The sequence below is a fragment of the Acinonyx jubatus genome, chromosome A1 (genome assembly GCF_027475565.1).
Source record: "Acinonyx jubatus isolate Ajub_Pintada_27869175 chromosome A1, VMU_Ajub_asm_v1.0, whole genome shotgun sequence".
NCBI classification, from domain to species: domain Eukaryota; kingdom Metazoa; phylum Chordata; class Mammalia; order Carnivora; family Felidae; genus Acinonyx; species Acinonyx jubatus.
The window spans coordinates 122,515,078-122,535,814 of NC_069380.1; the positions used below are offsets into that span (position 1 = coordinate 122,515,078).

Sequence of the window (20,737 nt, forward strand, 5' to 3'; positions counted from 1 at the left end):
TCATGTACCTGACATTCTTTGCCAGGTTTCCTATATTCTTCCCCATTGGTCCTGTCATGACATCCTATGCAATGCTCAGAAATCCAAAAAGTAAGAGTCCTCTTGGGTTGATGGAGACAACCATACTGGTTCCTATGCAAAATGTGGCTGGGGGAACTAGAATTCTGACCTAAGTCACTGGTACTAGATTAGAAACAAAAGGAGTCAGACAGCAATAAACTCTCCCAGTTCTTTTATTTTGTGTAAATTTCATGACCACAAAGCCTATACTGACATTCTTTCTCTCTTTTAAACAGAGATTAAGGATGCAGTTAAGAGTTCACTCTATTAACACTGATGCCATGGAAATTTCTTTTTAAAAATGAGGTATTTGGTTTACTGTCCCAAACAGTAAATGTTTGGACAAACTGCAGAAATGATCTAGCAAGTAATAAAATGAAAGTGAATACATTCAAACATAAAACAGAAATAGCATCTGGCAATAGTTGCTGTGACACCCTGAGAATCTTTACTGTAGTCAAAATAAACCTATGCACCTTAAAACTGTAAAAGCAAAAACCAGCGTGATTTTTCCTAAGGGCTTATGCTTCTACTCAGAAAAGACAGTGAGAATGAGGAGGTGGTGAATATGAAAAAAGATAAAGATCATTGCCCCCTTTTCCACTCTAATCAAAATTACTTATTAATGGACCTCCATTTCCCTTTGTTTCCCCCCAAATTATCTTAGGAAAACATTTAGAATTACAGCAATAACACCATTTACAAGTGAATTTATGTGGAATTGTTATCAAAGTTGAAAATACCACAAAAGATCTTGAGAAAACATTGAGTATTTCACATCAAAAACTGAACAATCAAATTAGCCAGGCCCAAAATGATGATGAAAACGTGAAAGATTAATTTCGGCCATGTCAGACGGTCTTCTTGGTGGAGGGAAATTATATAGATGAGAGATGGGTATATGAATACAAAGGCCAGGCCGCATGCTGCTCCTGAATACCTGTGAAATAAAAACTTTTTGGATTAGTATTAATCTCGCATTTTGTTTTTGCTGATTTACAATTAAGGTAAATATAGTACCATTTAAACCCTCTTTAGTCTAATAAGGCAACAAAATTATTTTTGATTCAAGTGTTGTAGACATAATGCATGTCAGTTGAAAACATTTTACTTGCTAAGCTAATATAAAATATTATTTCCTGTTCATCTTTATAGCATCTGCTTGACAGAGTTTTTTATGCATCTCTCCAATCTCCATAGTTCTTCTATGTCTCCATGTTTGTGGCTGCTTCCTCAGAAACATCTGGAGACAGGCTTCCTATCTTTGATCTTTTATAAACTAATTATGCATTCTGAGTCTTTGAAGGACTGCTAGCATCTGCTTGAGAAGGAGAACAGATGAGTATCTCTGTGGTGTTCAGCATAATTATCAAAGATAGTAACAAAAATACCTCAACAAAAGACTGTGAGATCCGCACTTTCTTCTTCTTTACCCTATCCTTAGCTTAACAGAAACTTGAAAATCCATTATATTCAATAAGCATCAGGCCAATGCTCTCTCCTGATTCTTGCTACTTTCTTAGGTAAAGGTCTTCAAAAAAGTGACTCAGCCCTGCTTTCTATAGTCAAGGAAGAGAAATCAGCCCAGTATTCCATGAGAATTTGAGGTCACAACTTCACTCCCCATCTATTCAACCCATCACAACATTTTTAGAGAAAATATATTAAGTAAAGAGCCATATGGGATCTAAACTCCCATCTCAACTCTTACTCTCTGACTGCAACTCATAGTGAAACACGTTCTTGAGTAGAAATGGATTTAAAAACTTAGAACACAGCCTTAACATACTAGAGATCTTCAGGTACTCCAAGAAGTTATAGATTTTATATAAAATTTTTTTTATCTTGTATAAAGAGAAAAAGGTATAAAAGAAAAAGAGAAGGGGAAAGATGCCCAAGGGATAATGGGGCTTCTAGAATCAGGAAGAAGCAGTGATGGAAGATCATGAGCACTTTGACAGCAGAGAACTACATTTGAATGTTACCAGTTTTAAATACAATAATTTCATATAATTAAATTAACAACAACAACAATATCAACAGGAAAACCATAAAAATAAAGGCCAATATATGAAGGGACAGAGTTTCCTTATAGGCTGTACCTTATGATTCCTCCTATGTTTGGGTAGAAACAGGCCATGATTACTCCAGCTCCCACAATAATTAGATTAAGAATCAGCACGTGGAAAACGCTAGAAGTTGAGGAGTTTGGAAGAAAAGATAAAAATAAAACCAGGCAAATTATAACCATTAATATGAGAATAAAATTCATTACTAATATTTTTAAAATGAAAATGTCTTAAACTTGACAATAAAATCGCAGGAAAAATTGAAGGCAATGATAGTACTCAATGATAGTGACGGGACAGTGACCTTGCTCCTTTTGTATAAATATATGAATAGGTTAAGATTTGTCAGAACAAACTAGTGTGTATCAGAGTTCACACCCTTTGGTCCATAATTGCATTTGGAATTTCTTAATAAACAAAAATATGAAAAAAGCCATTAACTTCAAGATATTTGTGGCAAAACCAGAAGTATCCTAGATATACAGCAAGGTAATAATTTACCTGATGGGATATATTAAAAAGTATTCAAAATAACTTATTATTGTTACCTAGATGGTAAAAAGTCATCTAGACAACTTGGAAAAAAGCTAGCTAGATTTTTACTACAGAAAATCTGAAAACATTTGAAAAGATATCAAAAGGAACTATACTAAAAAGGCAGTAATAATTGTGTTATGATTTGGGATTTGGAGTAATTTTGCCCCTTTTCTGTATTTAACAAACTTTCTATGTGTTTTTCTGTATTTATTTACTTTAAGGGAAAAGGCAAAATGGGTAGGTTTTCATCCTTCAGGTTCAGTCACTTAAAGATATTCAGTGAACAGAAAATAATGAATAGAAAAATAATGTAGGGGTACCTGGATCGCCCAGTTGGTTAAGCATCCAACTCTTGATTTTGGCTCAGGTCATGATCTCACAGTTCTTGAGTTCAAGCCCCACATCAGGTTTGTGCTAACAGCGTGGAGCCTGCTTGGGATTCTCTCTCTCCCTTTTTCTCTGTCCCTCCCATGCATGTGCTCTCTCTCACTCTCTCTCAAAATAAATAAATAAACTTAAAGAAAAAGAAAAAGAATGGACATAAAATTTGATGCTCAAGAAATAACTCCATTTCCCAAAAAGTTGATTCTTAAAAGCCAAATTTATACCTTAAAGCAACCTTGTGAGCTCAGGTTATCAGAAGGTAATTAAAACCCGATAAAGATTATAGAGAATAAGGAAAAATATTTACACAAATAAGCAGTTAGTCCTACATCCTCATGAATTACAAAGATATTCAGGCTTCCAGATCTTATTATTTATCTAGAAACTCCAACTTTAAAAATTGCTCCAGAGCTTTGAGACAATGGCTCTTTTGTTATTTCTGTGTTATAAAAGGAAACAACGTTGTGTATTTTCCAAAGAAGTGGTTCTGAGTGTAACCACAAACCCCAGGGAAGTTCCCAATACCTTTTCAGGAAGTCACTGAGGTAAAAATTAATTTCAAATCATAAAAGACATTACTTGCTTTGCAAAAGCAATTGTAGGTAAAACTGCTGGCCCCTTAGCATGGATAGATAGTTGCACCATTTTGTATTCTATACTGTATGCTTTATTGCAAAACACTCTCAAACAAATAGTCCTTCATAAAAAATAAAAGTTACTAGTTTTATTAAGTTTCATGTTTTGGACACACACCTTTTTGCTATTCTGTGTCATTAAACAGGAAGTACATAATACAGCTTATCTGCCGCATGGTGAGGTATAATGGTTGTCTTGAGGAAAAGTACTTGGGCAACTGAGCTGGAGAGCAACCTAGCCCTTTTTTCCAACGAATGCTATTTTTATTTGAAAGGCAGACAAACTGTGGTTCTTCAGACTTGGATGTTAGACAGACATTTTCTTTTTCTTTTTTTTAATTTTTTTTTTTTTGGACGTTTATTTATTTTTGAGACAGAGAGAGACAGAGCATGAACGGGGGAAGGTCATAGAGAGAGGGAGACACAGAATCAGAAACAGGCTCCAGGCTCTGAGCGGTCAGCAGAGCCTGACGCAGGGCTCGAACTCACGGACTGCGAGATCATGACCTGAGCCGAAGTCGGCCGCTTAACCGACTGAGCCACCCAGGCGCCCCGACAGACATTTTCTTAAAAACGAAAGCTTATGATCTTGTCACTTCAAGGAAAACATGTGTATGTGTTGTCAATGATAAAATTTGAGCTTTCAAGTAAAAATTAGAATTTTGGACAGCTTGTACTTGCCACCCTCAGTTTGACAGTTTTTCAATATTTAAAGAGGTTTATAATGAAATTGGTGGCAATATTATGAAAGTGGGTTTTGATATTATAAGGAAGTGTGTCAACATTTGGAAGATCTGCAGAAATCAGTGAAATGATATTTTCCAGGTGACTAAACATATGTTACAAAAACATCACGGGTAAAGGATCCAAAGTGTAAGACAGACCAATGGGTTTTAATATACTGAATTTCTGATTTGACTAACTTATAGGAAACTACCACTTGTTAAAATTTGGCAAAGTATCAAAGAAGAATATCCACAATAGTCTGAAAAGGCTATTAAAAGACTGCTTTTCCAACATGTCTATGTGAGGGTAGATTTTCTTCATAGATTGTAATGAAAACAACATATTTTAACAGACTTAATGCAGAAGATAGGAGAATCCAATTATCTTCTAGCAAATCAGAGTTTGAAAATGTGGGGTGTCTTGCTGGCTTAGTTGGAAGAGCATGTGACTCTTGGTTTCAGGCTTGTGAATTCAAGCCGCATGTGGGGTGTAGAAATTACTTAAATAAATAAAACTTTAAAAAGTTTGGAAAATGTAAAATAAAAGTTTTTTGGGAAACAATTATTTTTCATAAATATGTTATTTTAAAACAAGTAATAGTTTTATATTATTGCTTTTTAAAAATATTTTATTTAATGCTTATTTACTTTTGGGGGGTATAGAGGTAGAGAGAAGGAGACACAGAATCTGAAGCAGGCTCCAAGATCTGAGCTGTCAGCACAGAGCCCGACGTGGGGCTCAAATTCACGGAGTATGAGATCATAACCTGAGCCGAAGCTGGACGCTCAACCGACTGAATCACCCAGGCACGCTATTAATGTTTTTTAAATAAATTCATTAATATTTAAAAATTTTTCAGTTTTAATTTTTCATATGTTAAATATTGATAGATATAACTCACAAAAGGTAAATAAAGTTCCTGGGGGTTCTCAATAAACTTTAAGAGTATAAAGGAGGTACTGAGCTCAAAAAAGTATGCTCTGAATCATGCAGTCTGTAGAGGACTTGTAACTGCAGGATAAATGGTAGTGTGTTCCTGGTGGTAGAGAAAGAAATGCAATGTGAACATGAAAGGGAAATTTCAGACTATTTCCAAGAAGAAAAAACATTCTAATAGCCACCATTATGCAAAATAATGGCAGAAAACAGGAATAATTCATTTACCTAGAATTTTTTTCATCTATGTCTTCATTGTATTTGTTTTATTATGGTGAATGTAAATACAACGCAGGGTATAAACACAATAGGAGTCTTGTATGTACTGAAATCCAACCTTCAAGATGAGCAATGTTAGAACTGTAGCTGTTGCTACTATCAATGCTAGAGACCTGGTACCTCTGGACTTTTGCTTTCATAGATTTTTTATTTTTAAACAAACATATTTATATTAATTATTTAGTTAATGAGGGAAAATACTGCATTAGTTCACTTTGGAGAAGAACTGATGAAGACTTGTTTTAGCTGGTTACTGTAAATGTAATTACAAAATTTTTTGTATGAAAGTTTTCTTCATTTAAGACCATTTATTTCAAGTAAAATAGGTTAGGACTAGGTACTTTTTACGAGGATGAATCTATACTAAAACTTAATGTTAGCAGGAGTTAACCAGGAATCCAGCATGAAGTTCTAGGGAAACACTGAAGCAGTTTATGAAAATTTCTCTTGGATGAGGGTGATTAGCTTTGAACAGATTTTCAAAAGGACTCAAAACTGCTCTATCACCAATAAGAGACTGAAAACTATAGCAGTAGTTACAGGAACAAATAGGAATTTAAACTTGTTATGTATCTCACCTTCACTTCTAAACAATTATGATTTATGTAAAAATACATGAATGTTAGGGGCACCTGGTGGCTCAGTCGTTTGAGCATCCGACTTTAGCTCAGGTCATGATCTCACGGTTCATGCATGAGTTTGAGCCCTGTGTTGGATTCTGTGCTAACATCTCAGGGCCTGGAGGCTGCTTTGTATTCTGTGTCTCCCTCTCTCTCTGCCCCTCCCTGGCTCATGCTCCGTCTCTCTCTCTCTCTTCCTGTCTCAAGAATAAACATTAAAGAAAATTTTTTAATGCATGAATGTTAATAAATATATGAGTAAATATTAATAATCAATAACTAAAATAAAAGAGTTGCTTCTCATTAGTCATACATTGCCAATACAGGTACTATATACTATTAACTTCCTGGCAATGTGTAAATAAATTGGCAGCTAAAACGTAAGATAAACATAACTGATATCAGAGCTAATATAACTAAACTAGAGGGGATTATCTTTATTTATTTATTAAAAAAATTTTTTTTTGATGTTTATTTATTTTTGAGAGAGAGAGACAGAGTGTGAGTGGGGGAAGGGCAGAGAGAGAGAGGGAGACACAGAATCAGAAGCAGGCTCCAGGCTCCGAGCTGTCAGCACAGAGCCTGATGTGGGGCTCGAACTCACGAACCTTGAGATCATGACCTGAGCTGAAGTCAGATGCTTAACCGACTGAGCCACCCAGCCCCGAGGGGATTATCTTTAAATCAATCTGGACAAGGAAGTAGTTTCTAATTTTAAAGCTCTTCAGGGAAAAGAACACCAGTGACCTATCTTTAGTAACCATTTTCATTAGGCAAATTTTTATAGCAAAAGGATCAGTCACATTTTAAACTGACCTGTTTGCACAGTCATTTGTTGCTTGGCACATCTTGCTGGCCAACAGAAGAGGAGCCCTTACCTAGGATAAATGTCACCGAAGACATGGCCCAATAGCTGAACTCGAGCCAAATAGCCTAGGAGTGGGTATACAGTCATCATCTGGAACAGCAGGAATATCCTTGCAATGAAGGACAGGATGTCACTGCTAGGGAAGTTGTCTAAAAAATTCTAATCCAAGAAAGATAATGAAGTAATGTTAAAAATCAATTCAGTATATACAAATTTATATAATGGAATGTCTGTTTTTTTTGGAACATAGGTGCAACTCAAATTGTGGTTTGCTCATCCACAAACTGTTTACATTAACTATCATTCTTCAATGAACCAAGTACAGAAATTGAAATAAGTGTTTAGAAACTTTGATACAAATTTGACATTGCCGCATTTTTATTCAGTTTTACAAAAGTATCAGTCTTCAATTGATTTGACATTAAAACAAATGACAAAGAAACCTTCCCCTTCGCTCTGGATCACCTTGTGTCATTACTATTTGCAGGCTATAACTAAAAGAAGGATTTATTTTTATTTCCTTTCATGATTTTATCCATTTTAGTTTGGCATCTAAAAAAAAGTTAATCAGAATTTTTTTTTTTAATTTTCAAATAAGAATACCATAGCTATTCCTATTCCCAAGGGAGTGGCCTTTATATGGGATTGTTCACATTGGGGGAATTTTCAGCAAGCATCTTCCTGCCAAAGAACTTCTGGAATCAAGGAAATCAAAAGAAGAACATTTCAAGCTATCATAACAGTAATAACTCAAACTTATTTCTCTTATAAAGATGAGAACATTATTAATGTTATTATGCTGAAATAACTCTTATAATTCATCCATAATCAATCACACTGTATATTCCACAACACTCTTACTGGAGGAATTTCTTATTGGAGGAATTGGAGACTAGAAAAAAAGCCATCTGTAAAATGCTATTTTTGTGAGAAATCTGTCAGTCACATTAAACTAGAAACTATACTATTCCTAAATTTATGATAGGCCAAATCAAAGAAAGTATTACTTATAGCAACTTTTTTGTAATTTTTGCCTTTTATTCATTCTGTCTTTCCCTCTCTTTTTAATGGTTAAATAGTCTTTCTTTGTTTTACTGGCTGCTATGCAGTACAAAATGAGTGTTAGACCTATTATTGGGGACTGATGAGCAAAGACATCAGATTATCCAGGACATTTCCAGATCTGGGCTTTGCAAAATAAGGAGATTGAATGTATTCTCAGTGGAGGTTTTATAAATTCATGAATAGCACTAGTAACAGTTTTCCAAACAATAATAATAGTATGCACACAATAGGAATCATCTATTTGAGTACCAAAAGAGGCGAGCATACAGTATGCTTTCTCAAGAATCTCTTTAAAAATCTATGGTGTATGTATTATACTGCTTCATGGGATAGAAAACTGAAGTTCGGAAAGGATAGGGAAGGTGCCTAAATTCTCACATGTACAGTAAATAGTAGAGATGGTATTCAAACCCAGGTCTGTCTGGTATTGTATCTTGCTACTGTCTCACCCTGCCTGCTTTGCAGATATGAATGTATAAACAATCACAAAGAGAGGGTACCTAGTGCCTTACCTGCTCTATGCAGTCTTTGGTTAATGGTGGTGAAGGAAATGAAGCAAAAACCAGGACTCCAATATAGAGGTAGGTTAATGTCACCAGCATATAAGCAATGGACAAGTCTCTCACCTGTAAAAAGAGAACAAAATTCCCATGATACTGAATAAATTTGCAGTTAAGTCTGCCTGAATAGACTAAATAAGAAAACTGACAAATAAATACAAGATTTATCTTTTTGCTATGTGTGTTTGTGTGTATGTGCCTTCCAGGTATCCAATCTGTTCACAGAAACTAAATAAAACAAAATTCACATACTTTACAATTAACCTGACTTTTTTTTTTTTTACTATTTTGGAGTATGCAGATTAAGCTACAAGTTGGCAGATTTAGTAAATTAACGTAAGTGGTGACTCAACAGAAAATTATGACTAATTTCTAAGGTAATTTATTTACCAAATTATAAAAACATTTCACTAAAAATAATAAAGCTAAGGGACAATAAGAAAGCAAAATAAGCCATCTTCAGTATGACCGACAGAATTAAAATTCCTTCTTTTAGTAAAATGACTGTGTTAAACCATCAAAGCATGCCTAGGCTGAAAGAAACTGGTACACATTAAAAAATATATTTAATAAAGAAAAAATGCTAGTTAAAGGGCAGACAGTAAGCAGGTATCAAAGACAAGCTTAATAAACCTAAACAGTAAACAAAAGGAAATCAAAAGGCAGCTGTTCAAACAGCTGCACAATGTTATTACTGGAAGCAGTAAACAAATGCAGCATATTAAATCAAGTGGGTTGCTTTCTTCCACTGCTGCTCCTACCCTCCTGACCTCCTACCCCCATGTGAAGTAAAAAGCTCCAAGATATTTAACGCAGCCAGCTGTCAGATCCAAACAGAACAGATCCCACAGCTCACGAATCTGGTCTCCATCACCACTAAAGTTACAGCCAAACAATTCAGCACAACTAAATCATGGCAAGAAGCCTATTCATTTTTCATTTTAAACACAAATTGCTTTGAAAGCTAAGAAAACAGATAAGAAAAAAATTATATACAATTTTACTTTAGTTTGATAACACTATAAGAAAAGTGAACATTTGGCATTAAGGAACATTACTGATCTTTTGGACGACTCTTTCCTTAAATGGGTTGAGCAATAGTAGAAACTTATAAACTTGAATGTTGATAAATTCACTTAAAAGCAAGTAACAAACTATGAGAAATCCTAATGTTAGGTCTAAGTAGACAATCAACTTGAAAACAAACCAGGATTCTCTACCCTGAACTACATGGTGGACAGGCCTAAGAAGCTACAGGAGCTTAGACTATGCAGGATGATTCTAGCATTCTCAAAAAGCTTCTAACTGTTTAGGGTTGCAGAAGGAGTGGCTTACCAAAACTCCAGGGGGCTTTCAAAGTCTTTCCTCTTTAAAGTTCACGAAGCCTAGGGCCCATTTCAGGCTAGCCTTCAGTCACTCCTAAGGTTGTCTCATGGTCTTGTATAAGATGAACAGAAATGAATCTGGCAACTCTAACTTTCATAGCAAAGGGTAGTAGTCTCCTGTTACGATGTTTAAAAGTCCTTCTACCACTGGGGCACCCGGAAGGCTCAGTCAGTTAAGTGACTGACTCCTGGTTTCAGTTTAGGTCATGATCTCGTGGTTCATGAGTTTGAGCACCACATCGGGCTCTGTGCTGACAGCGTGGAGCCTGCTTGGGATCTTCTCTCTCCCTCTCTGCTCCTCCTGCATGTTTGCGTGCTCTCTCTCTAAATAAATAAGTAAACTTAAAAGAAAAAAAGTCCTTCTACTTTCAACCTACTCAACACCAGTCAAAAACAGAGGTAGTCTTATAAAATGCAAAATCTCGGGAGGCCAAGATGGCTGTGTCAGAGACAGCTATACAGTCTTCAGCCTATATAACAGCACCTAATTGTCACATTATTTTGGTCAGGCTTTCTAAAAAGATGTGTACCTTAGTAGACTCTGGGGACAGTCTGATGAAGATGAAAAGTCTAAGATGCAAGAGCTTCCTAAACAGATAGTTTTTCCTTCTGCTTTCCTGTTCTTTTTATTATTATTTTAATTTTCATTTTTAATGTTTATTTTTGAGAGAGACAGAGATAGCATGAGTGGGGAAGGAGCAGAGAGAGACGGGGACACAGAATCCAAAGTAGGCTCCAGGTTCTGAGCTATCAGCACATGGTCCAGTGCAAGGTTTGGACCCACCAACTGTGAAATCATGACCTAAGCTGAAGTCAGACTCTTAACTGACAGAGCCACCCAGGTGCCCCCTGCTTTCCTGTTCTTATAGCACTGAATATATACCTGAAATGCAGCACCCTTTACAGTATATTGCAGTTGTCATTAGTTTTTATTATAAAAGTAATATATGTTCACAATATGAAAGATCTTAAGTGGAAAGAAAATGTCCCTCAACACCCAAAAAGTAGCCAAGGTTAATGGTTCTTGTATTATGTTGTTATGTTAATTTTTCTATGTATAAGTTGTTCCATATTACTAGATTATGAGATCCCTGAGGACAAGGACTGTGTCTTTTTCATTTTTATATCCTCAATGCCCAGGACAATACGAGGCACACAGGTAGAACCTGGTAAATGGACAGAAAAAATAATAACTAAGCTGGTTATAGTTATTAGGCAGTTATTACATTGGCTAGGTGTTACACTATGCACTAAGCCCTTTATATGTATTATCTCATTAAATGTAAGTATGATACATTTCTTCATTTTATAGATGAGTAAACTAGTGCAGCAAAGTTACAAAACTTGTTCATGGTTACAAAGAAAGTAGCTGGTGAAGTCAGCATTCAAATCAAAGATGTTATGGCTCCAAATTGCATGCCCTTACTAATGCAATGGAGAAATGATCAGTGTTGAATGCATTTGTGTCGTAGTTAGTAAATAATACAGGAACAAAGATAAAGAGGTAACAAGTTATGAGTAACAAAGGATACAAATGAATACACACAGAGATGCAAGAGGAATATTAAAATCAGAAAAGCCCATTTTATAGTAGTTGAAATGTACATTCAATAGAACTAGGTCAAGAGTTGCATATCTGTTTTCATCTGAAACTACTCTAAAGAACAGAAAAGATGTTTTAATATGAAAGCAGCTGAGGTTTAGCACGATCCTGGGAAACATGCCACCTATGAATACCATGCACACATGTGGGTTTTGTTATTCTTTGGCTTGAACACAAGCCATCACTGTACTTGGCCTGGAGATATAGCCTCTTAAAAGCCCATTTATTGGAAAAGGGCAGAAAAAAGCTATCTGTTAGGCAAGTCTCAAAGCAAAAAATAGGTTTAAAAAGAGGTACAAATGACAGTATGAGTCCTACACATTAATTAGGTAACCTACTCTGCCTCATGAATGAGCAATGGCTGGCAGGGCGATGGTAGGGAACTAATTAATGATGGGAAGAACGCCACCTCAAAATGAGGACCAGCTTTACAAGGAGGCACAAGTGGTGCTGGAAGCACATTCTGCTTCTCAAATTATGGTTTATAATTTGTTCCACATACTGTTCATAGTGAAAATACTATCCAGTGGAGCATTTACTAACAAAAATGACAGAAACTGACCACACAGACCTACCCCAGACATTTACATCAAAACTTCTGATGACGTAGTGTTAAGTAAACTGCACAGATTAATATGAAGAAGCAAAAAGTAAATAACAAATTAAGATAGAAGCCATCCCAAATTATTTTTAAAGAACTAGCAGGGTGTGAAACTAAATAAAGACAGGCAAAACAAACAAACAAAAAGCACTGTGTACGTTCTAATTCAAACATCATAAGGAAATACCAAGAGGTTAGTCCACAAATCCAGGATCATTTTCCGGATGGTTACAGAGACTACATATTCTGATGAAAAAGAGTGAGTTGAGGGGTGCCTATGTGGGTTAGTCTGTTAAGCGTCTGACTCTTGATTTCTGCTCAGGTCATGGATCTCATGGTTCACGGGGTTGAGCCCTGAGTTGGGCTCTGCGTGGACAGTGTGGAGCCTGCTTGGGATTCTCTCTCTCTCCCTCTCTGCCCATCTCCCGTTCTTGCTCCCTCAAAATAAATACACTTAAAAAAAAAAAAGAAAGGAAGAAAAAGAATGAGTTGGATGATCTTCAACTCTACAACTTTTTTGGTTTTCTTTTGGTAAGGAATGCCCTACTAAAGAATAGAAATTATATCCCATTTAGCTACCCATAAAAAAAAAATTATGTTTAGTGAAAAAAAAACCATGAAATTAAATCAAACTTAACAAACCTGAAAAATCTGATCATTACACCTGTTTAGGAGCCTCATTGCTCTCCTTCACAAATGTCTTTGCATCCAAGTCCGACTGTAGTTTATACAGAACAAAATGAGGCCCTTTTATTCTTTTGTCTTCTTCTCTTTCTTTTATTAAAAATTTTTTTTTAATGTTTATTATTTGAGAGAGAGAGAGAGACAGAGCATGAGTGGGGGAGGGGACAGAGACAGAGAGGGAGATACAGAATCTGAAATAGGCTCCAGGCTCTGAGCTGTCAGCATAGAGCCCTACACAGGTCTTAAACTTGGGAACGGTTAGATCATCACCTGAACCGAAGTCAGATGCTCAACCAACCAAGCCACCCAAGAGTCCCCTTCTTCTCTACTTTCAACCCTTTGTTTACTGAGCTCTGAATGACTAACATAATATTAATATTAACAAGTCAGAGTCCCTGACAAGCTTCACATTTTCTGGCTTAAATCTCAAGAAAATAAATCATAATATTAACAGGACTTCTATGAGTTAAATTCCTTACTGAAACCCACTGAAAAGTATAGCCATTAAATAAACCAAATGACCAATTTTTTCTCAGAACATAGTACCCATTTAGCTTAGCTTATGCAAGTATATAAGCTAATTTCAGTATAATCAAAAGGAGAGTATATAATATTTACATGTATTTAAAGTGTTTAGAATTTTGTTGGTACCAAGTGCTTCACAAATGTTTATCATTAGTAGTTACTAACATTTTAAGAAGTTAACATGAAGTCTGATTTTTTGAAAGCTAGACCACATTTCATACCATAGTTTCAATTAAGACAGTAAGAAACCATCGACCATTTAAACTTTTAAGCTTTTACTTTTTAAAATATTTCCTACAAAGGATAAAACTTGAGTCAAATATTATCAGCTGAACCTCACATACTAGTTCTACAAAGTGCTAGTCCCAAAACTCGGCAGAAACAAGAACTCATTTTATGGTATTTACATAAAAAAACAGATTTTTGAGGCCCACTGAGTGTTCCACTAGGAAAGGCAGAAACTCTTCTATAATCCTTGGGAAACCATGAACTGAGTCTATCTCTCTGAGCAGTCCTGAGTTTCTCCCACTGGGGAATGCTCACCTCTAGATACACTGGTGTGCATTTCCAGAAAAGCAATTCTACATAAGAGTTTTAGGAAATGCAAAGCTAAGTATAGGCTGTCCTGTCTTTTCACAGTAGGATGAGACTAAATCTGCCTGGACACCTTTTTGAGGAAGATGTGGTGGCAGCTGCAGCACAGCTGGGGTCCACCTGCTCCTGTCTTACCGCTGTTTGCTCTCACCCAGGAACAAGTAGTCCGAAAGTTGTGCACTGCAGCCATGGCTTACAGACACTGGAAAGACTCCCAAAAAACCTGAGGTGGGAATTAATCGAATATGAATTACCCTAATCAGCCACAATGTATATTCCCTGGAGAAGCTTCATGCTGACTCGATCTGAGGCACAAAGGAAAAGAATATCAAAGAACCAGTTTAGAGGCCTACCAGGACTCTGAGAGTCACTACAAGAAAAACTCCTTGAGCTGAAGGTACTAAGATTCCTAAGATTTTCCAAAGTCGTTTCCAGACGAGGATCCATAAGCCACTCACTGACTTGCACAGTCCTTCAGAGATTATTTAGCCCTTCAGATACTATTAAATATCAAGTGGTCAAAATCACTATTGTAGATACTGACACCAATGATTTCAATAAATTATCAGTTGTTGGGGCGCCTGAGTGGCTTAGTCATTAAGAATCTGACAGTGGCTCAGGTCATGATCTCAAGTCCCACATTAGGTGAGGTCAAGCCCTGCTTTGGGTGAGCCCCGCTTCTCTCTCTCCCTCTCCATACCCCCCCCCCCATTGTGGGATTCTCTCTCTCTCTCTCTCCTTCTCTCTGCCTCTTGCTCACTTGCCCTCTCACTCTCTCTCTCTCAAAAATAAAAATAAAACATAAAAAATAAAGAAATAAATTATCAGATGTTAAAAAAAAAGTGCACCGCAATCACAATAATCTATGAAAAAATTATGATTGTTCCATGATCTTTAACAACTTTTGTCAAAACATTAAAAACTCCGTTGGTTACAAATGTAAAAGGAAATGAAAAAGATAGTAAAAGTACTATTTATTTAATATACTATTTTAAAACATCAGAAACAATGAGAATTAAAGTGTTTTATTTATTTGTAAAAACTTACCAAGGACAGGTTGAACTGTTTCCTCCTTCTCATAGTATAATTACAACTGTTTCCTCCTTCTCATAGTATAATTACAATCTACAACAACCATCTTTTCCACACCTTAGTGAATTGTCATATTCCTTCCTTCTAAGGTTGCAATGCTTTCCACCATTTCATCCTTTGTGTTTTCAAAGTTGTAAAGTATCTCAGAATTCTTTCAGTGTGAAGTTTTCTGCTGGTGTCACTTCCTCGGGAACAACTTCGTTCTTCTCATCACAACCATTTCCTTCATTCACGTTGAGAGGTTCATCTTCCCCAAATTCCTCTGACTGCCCATCTGGAGGGTCTCAAATGGCAGCAGTGTCTACCTTTCCACAAGCGGATGTTTCCTTTATGACTCCATCTATGTTTCATTCAAATTGTATTTCCAGTATTATCACTTTGTGTTCATTATTGCACTTTCACCTTTTTTGGCCAATTCCCTCTCTCAATTTTCCATTTTTGTAAAATATTATCTGGATTTACGACCAGGTTACAAGGGGGCAACTCAACCATCCGCTTGGCAGTCTGTGTGTAAAGTGAATTAGAGATGTGTGGTGACCAATCTCTGACAGACTCTGAGAGAAGTGATGTGAATGGTAATGAATCATGACATATGCCTGTTATTTCAGTAGTGATTTGTGAACTGAAAGGCAGGTAGCTACTAGTTTATGTAAGTATTCATAGTTCAAATCCTGTGGTAATTGGAATTTGAACCATGTTGTTAGGGGGACTGAGGTAATTTAACTAAACCAAAGTAACTATAAGTCATGCATATAGGAAGTGTGTAAAGTGAGGTCTGTTTATAACTTAACTCATGATTTTAAGACTTTTTTAGTAAGACAAAATAATTTAGAGTACAATAAAAATGTACATGCATGCTTAAAATTAAACATGAGAATTTGTCGAAGTTGTGTTCTTCACCAACAGATTCCCAGGTATACAAGGTATTCTCTGTCATTAGGAGACTTTAGTGGTAAACTTTGAGAAGCACGGCCTTATGGATAGAATGATCCAATACATGAGAATTCTACACCTCACCAAGTGGGTTTCTAGGGCACTTAGTCTAAGTTGATGTGAGAAGAGTTGATTAGTATAGATACGTGACTTAGTGAGCACCAAGGAACATACTGTTAATGAGATATACAGATTTCCTGCAGAGTTGAAGCAGGTATTTTACACATATATTTATAAACTTCCTAAAACTTGGAGTAGGTAGCTTTGTTCAAGTGGCAATTAGTCTGGGAACTTGTGAAGAAGAAGGAAGGGATTTAAAAGTAGAGAACTTTAAAAATATATATTCAATTTCCCCTTACATCCTAAAGTTCCAAATACTTGCTTAGGATAAATAAGATTATTTTTCCTATTCCCTTGGAAGATTTAAAACTGTTTATGACAAAAGTATAAGTATAATGAGACTAAACATTTTCAAGATAAAAACTAAATCTAATGTGAGAGGAAAGATAAAAACTCTAAAAGTAAGTTGTGTCTAAGAAAAGGTATACCAAATGATAATTCTTAAGTTTTCCAGAAGTCATGGCAAAAACAGAAACAAGAGTAGTTATATGATCCTTGTCAAATAATGAGTTCATTAGGAGAAACTTTTCCTAGTCTTGAACACAAAGAAATAATTCTCTACAGCCCGTGCATGAAAGATGGTAAGCAATTTAATAAAGAATAACCCAATTATGGTTCTTATTAAACAATGAAGCAACATTCTACACATGACTTTCTTGTATTACTATGAACCCTTGGTGAAAAGTCAGTTTTAAAATTAAAATCTAGTTCAGTGATGAGAGAATAGATAAAGAACGAATTGACATGGTTCGATTATTTATTTTTCTGGGGATCTACCCTATTAACATTATAGGAAGAATTAATATGTTCTCATTACAAAACAAGTTTTAAAGTACTGGAAAGACTCTGAATGGGAAAATACTTTCCCCTGTTAGTCGGGAGATCCACGGTATGTAATGTCAGGAGAAAAAGAAGGAGGGGCACAGAAACAAAAAATTTCTAGCTCCTACTGTACACCACAGCATGTTAAATACTTTTCCTATTTTATAATGTTTAATTGTGATTAAAACCCTGAGAGGCAGGTATCACATAATACTATTTTTACATATCAAAAAAAATTGAAGGTCACCAAATTAGAAAGTTTGGAAAATCTAGATTTACTCAATCCCATTTACAGGCAATATGCCAGATGTGTTACCAGTTAATAGTAAACATGAAAATGGGAGACCCTGACTTATATTCTTGCTATAATTTGAGAACTAACTTCCTTCTACTTAGGATTTTTGCTTCAAAATGACCCTGCCAAACATTACTTGAAGCCTTCTCAGAATTCCCAGGCACAGTGAACTCTTCTTCCTTTTTATTTCAGTAACAATTATATAGGCCTCTAATAGAGCTTCACCATGGTTTTCATTTACATGGTTAGAAGCCATCAAACTGAGTTCAAAATCTGCAGACAAGGCCACAAGTAACTCCTTAACTTCTGCTTACTTTGGGTTCAGTTCGCTCTTCTTCACTATCGTAAGGTAGAGGTTAGGTTATTGATTTGAGATCTTTCTTCTTGTTTAATGTAGATATTTATAGCTATAAATTTCCCTTTAAGCACTGCTTTGGCTGCATCCCATTAGTTTTGCTATGTTGTACCTTCATTTTCAGTAATCTCAAAGTATTTTCCAATTTTCCTTGTGATTTCTTCTTTGACTCATTCCTTACTTAGGAAGCTGTTATTTAATTTCCATGTATTTAGTCAATTTTCGAAATTTCTTTCTGTTAGTGATTTTTAAATTCACTTCAATGTGGTCAAAGAACTTACTTGGTATGATTTCAATCCTTTTAAATTTATTGAGATTTATTCAATTTCCTAGCATATAGTCTATGTTGTATGTTCTATGAACATTTGAAACGAATGTGCATTGAGTTGTTGCTTGAGAGAAGACCTTTATAAACGCTAATTACATAAAGTAGGTTAATACTGTTTTGGCTTTTTATATTCTTATTTATTTTCTATTCTATCAATTATTAAGGGAGGGGTAATGAAATCTCCAATTATAATTGCAGATTTGTCTACTTCTCCTTTCTGTTTTGACAGTTGCTCCATTTATTTGGAGGGTCTGTCAGTGGGTGCATACATATTTATGATTACTATGTTTTCTTGATGAACTGATCCCTAAAGATCATTATGTAATGTTGCTCTTTATCTCCAGCAATACTCCTTGTTCTGAAGTTGACTTTGTCTGATATTAAAACAGTTACCCTGCCTTTTTTATGTCTAGTGTCTGCATGGCATATCTTTATATTTAAACTAAGTTTCTTCCAGACAACACATACAGTTGACCATGGAACAGGGGTTTGAACTACATACGTCCACTTATATGTAGATTTTTTCCAACAGTTTCAGTTCAGTAATATAAATGTATTTTCTCTTCCTTATGATTTTCTTAGTAACATTTTCCTTTCTCTAGCTTACTTTATTATAAGAATACAGTATAAAATACATAATACATATAAAATAGGTGTTTATCAACTATGTTATCAATGAAGTTTCTGGTCAACAGTAGGCTATTAGCAATTAAGCTCTGGGGAAAAGTTATATACAAGTTTACGACTATGGCGGTGGAGGGTGTAGCTGTCAGCACTCTTTATTTAACCCCTGTTCAAGGTCAACTGTAGTTAGGTCTTGTATTTTAATCAGTTTGGTGTAATATATATACATACACACACACACACACATATATATTATACACACACACATATATATGTATGTATGTATATTTAAGTTTTTACTTATTTTGAGAGACCGAGAGAGAAAGGCAGAGACAGAGTCCCAAGCAGGGTCTGCACTGTCGGCACAAAGCCCAATGTGGAGCTCGAACTCATGAACCATGAGATCGTGACCTGACCTGAAATCAAAGGTTAGATGCTTAAGTGACTGAGCCACCTAGGCATCCCCAGTCTGTTATCCGTTCATTGCAGCATTTACACCATTTATATTTAAAGTTATTGCCAACATGGCTGGGTTTAAATCTATTATTTTGCTATTTGTTTTCCATTTGTCCCACCTATTCTTTGTTTCATTTTTTCCATGATCTTTTAGATAAAAAAGACTTTATCACCACTGTTGGCTATTAGCTATGCCTCTTTATTTTTTTAGTAATTACTCTACAGCAGGAGTTGACAAACTATGGTCCATGATGAAATCTGGCCCACTGTTTGTTTTTGTAAATAAAGTTTTCTTGAAACACAGCCACCATCCATTTGCTTAAATATTGTTTGTGGTTACTTTCATCACATAGCAGCAGGGTTAGGTAGTTGTAACAAAGACTGTATGGCCCATAAGGCCTAACATATTTACCATCAAAACATTTACAGAAAAAGTTTGCTCAGACCACTGCTCTATGGTTTAAATTTAAGAATTAAGATCCAATAACAAAATGTAATTCCTCTGACAATTACTCACATTATTTTCTTGATTCTTGTTGTTCTTCAAGAGTGTGATAATACAATTATGAATAAAGAAAGCAAGGGTAAGCACTCCAGTCAGCTGTGGAAACTGAAATCTTATCTCTAGGAGAAAAAGAGAGTGAAAAAAACCCACATTAAAACTGACAAGTAGAAAATGAATGTTAGTGGCCAAAAGTTGATTGTGAAAAATTAGTTGTCTTTGCCTTATCCAGGGAATAATAACATTAAAATGCCTTTACAAAGTTCCTCAAGACTAGCATTATACTTGAGCAAAGTACTTGAAAACAAAACAAAACAAAAAAAGGAATCAAGAGAAGACTACTCTGTGAGGGTACCTTATATCAGATATTCCTGTTTGAGGTCACACAACCTCAAACCTGTGTGGTGAAGCAGGATTCAATTTTAGGTCTAACTCTAAAGGTCTTCCTCTTCTAATATTTGAATCTGTCAGAAAAACACTTTTAGAAAATGAATCAGAAAAGGGAGAATTAGTCATCTAAAATTTTTCAAAGGCTAATCTAAAAAAGCATTGCTTAAAAATACTAGAAATAATTTAAATGTCTACAGAGAGGGGAATGGTTAAACTATGATACAGTTGCTCAATGGTATACAGTATGTATGAATTATGTTCTAGATAATTATTTAACACCAAGGCAAATGTACATGATTTAAGTAGCATGCATAGTATGATTTTACATTTGTTTAAAATATTTTGTGTGCATATATATGTATATACATATGCATAGAAAAAAAATGGAGAGATAATCACAAAAATTTAAATAGTGGTTACTTCTGACTAATGGGATTTATTTTATTTTTTAAATATTTATTTACTTTGAGAGAGAGAGAGAGAGAGAGAGAGAGAGAGAGCGCACAAGTGGCAGAGGGACATAAAGAGAGGGAGAGAGAGAATCCCAAGCAGGCTCCATGCTGTCAGCACATGGCCCAACATGGGGCTTGAACTCACGAACCATGAAATCGTGACTTGAGGTGAAATCAAGAGTCGGATGCCCAAACAACTGAGCCACCCCATGACTAGTGGGATTTATTTTAAATTAA

General features: G+C 35.5%; 1 protein-coding gene across 7 annotated transcripts in view; it reads right to left on the reverse strand.

Moving 5' to 3' along the window:
• Nucleotides 1–215: 215 nt before the first annotated feature.
• The window catches only part of SLC38A9 (solute carrier family 38 member 9), an 82,525-nt gene continuing 62,003 nt past the window's right edge, over nt 216–20,737 (reverse strand). For 6 of the 7 annotated variants that reach the window (XM_027041861.2, XM_015072553.3, XM_015072552.3 and 3 more), the window contains 5 exons: nt 19,674–19,780; nt 8,692–8,805; nt 7,125–7,273; nt 2,163–2,252; nt 216–1,000 (listed from right to left, as the gene is read on the reverse strand). In XM_027041861.2, the coding sequence (XP_026897662.1) occupies nt 835–1,000; nt 2,163–2,252; nt 7,125–7,273; nt 8,692–8,805; nt 19,674–19,780 (626 nt within the window). In that variant the 3' untranslated portion in view covers nt 216–834. Of the gene's footprint in view, nt 1,001–2,162; nt 2,253–7,062; nt 7,274–8,691; nt 8,806–19,673; nt 19,781–20,737 lie in introns of all 7 variants that reach the window. The other variant, XR_001430288.3, reaches the window with a different exon arrangement.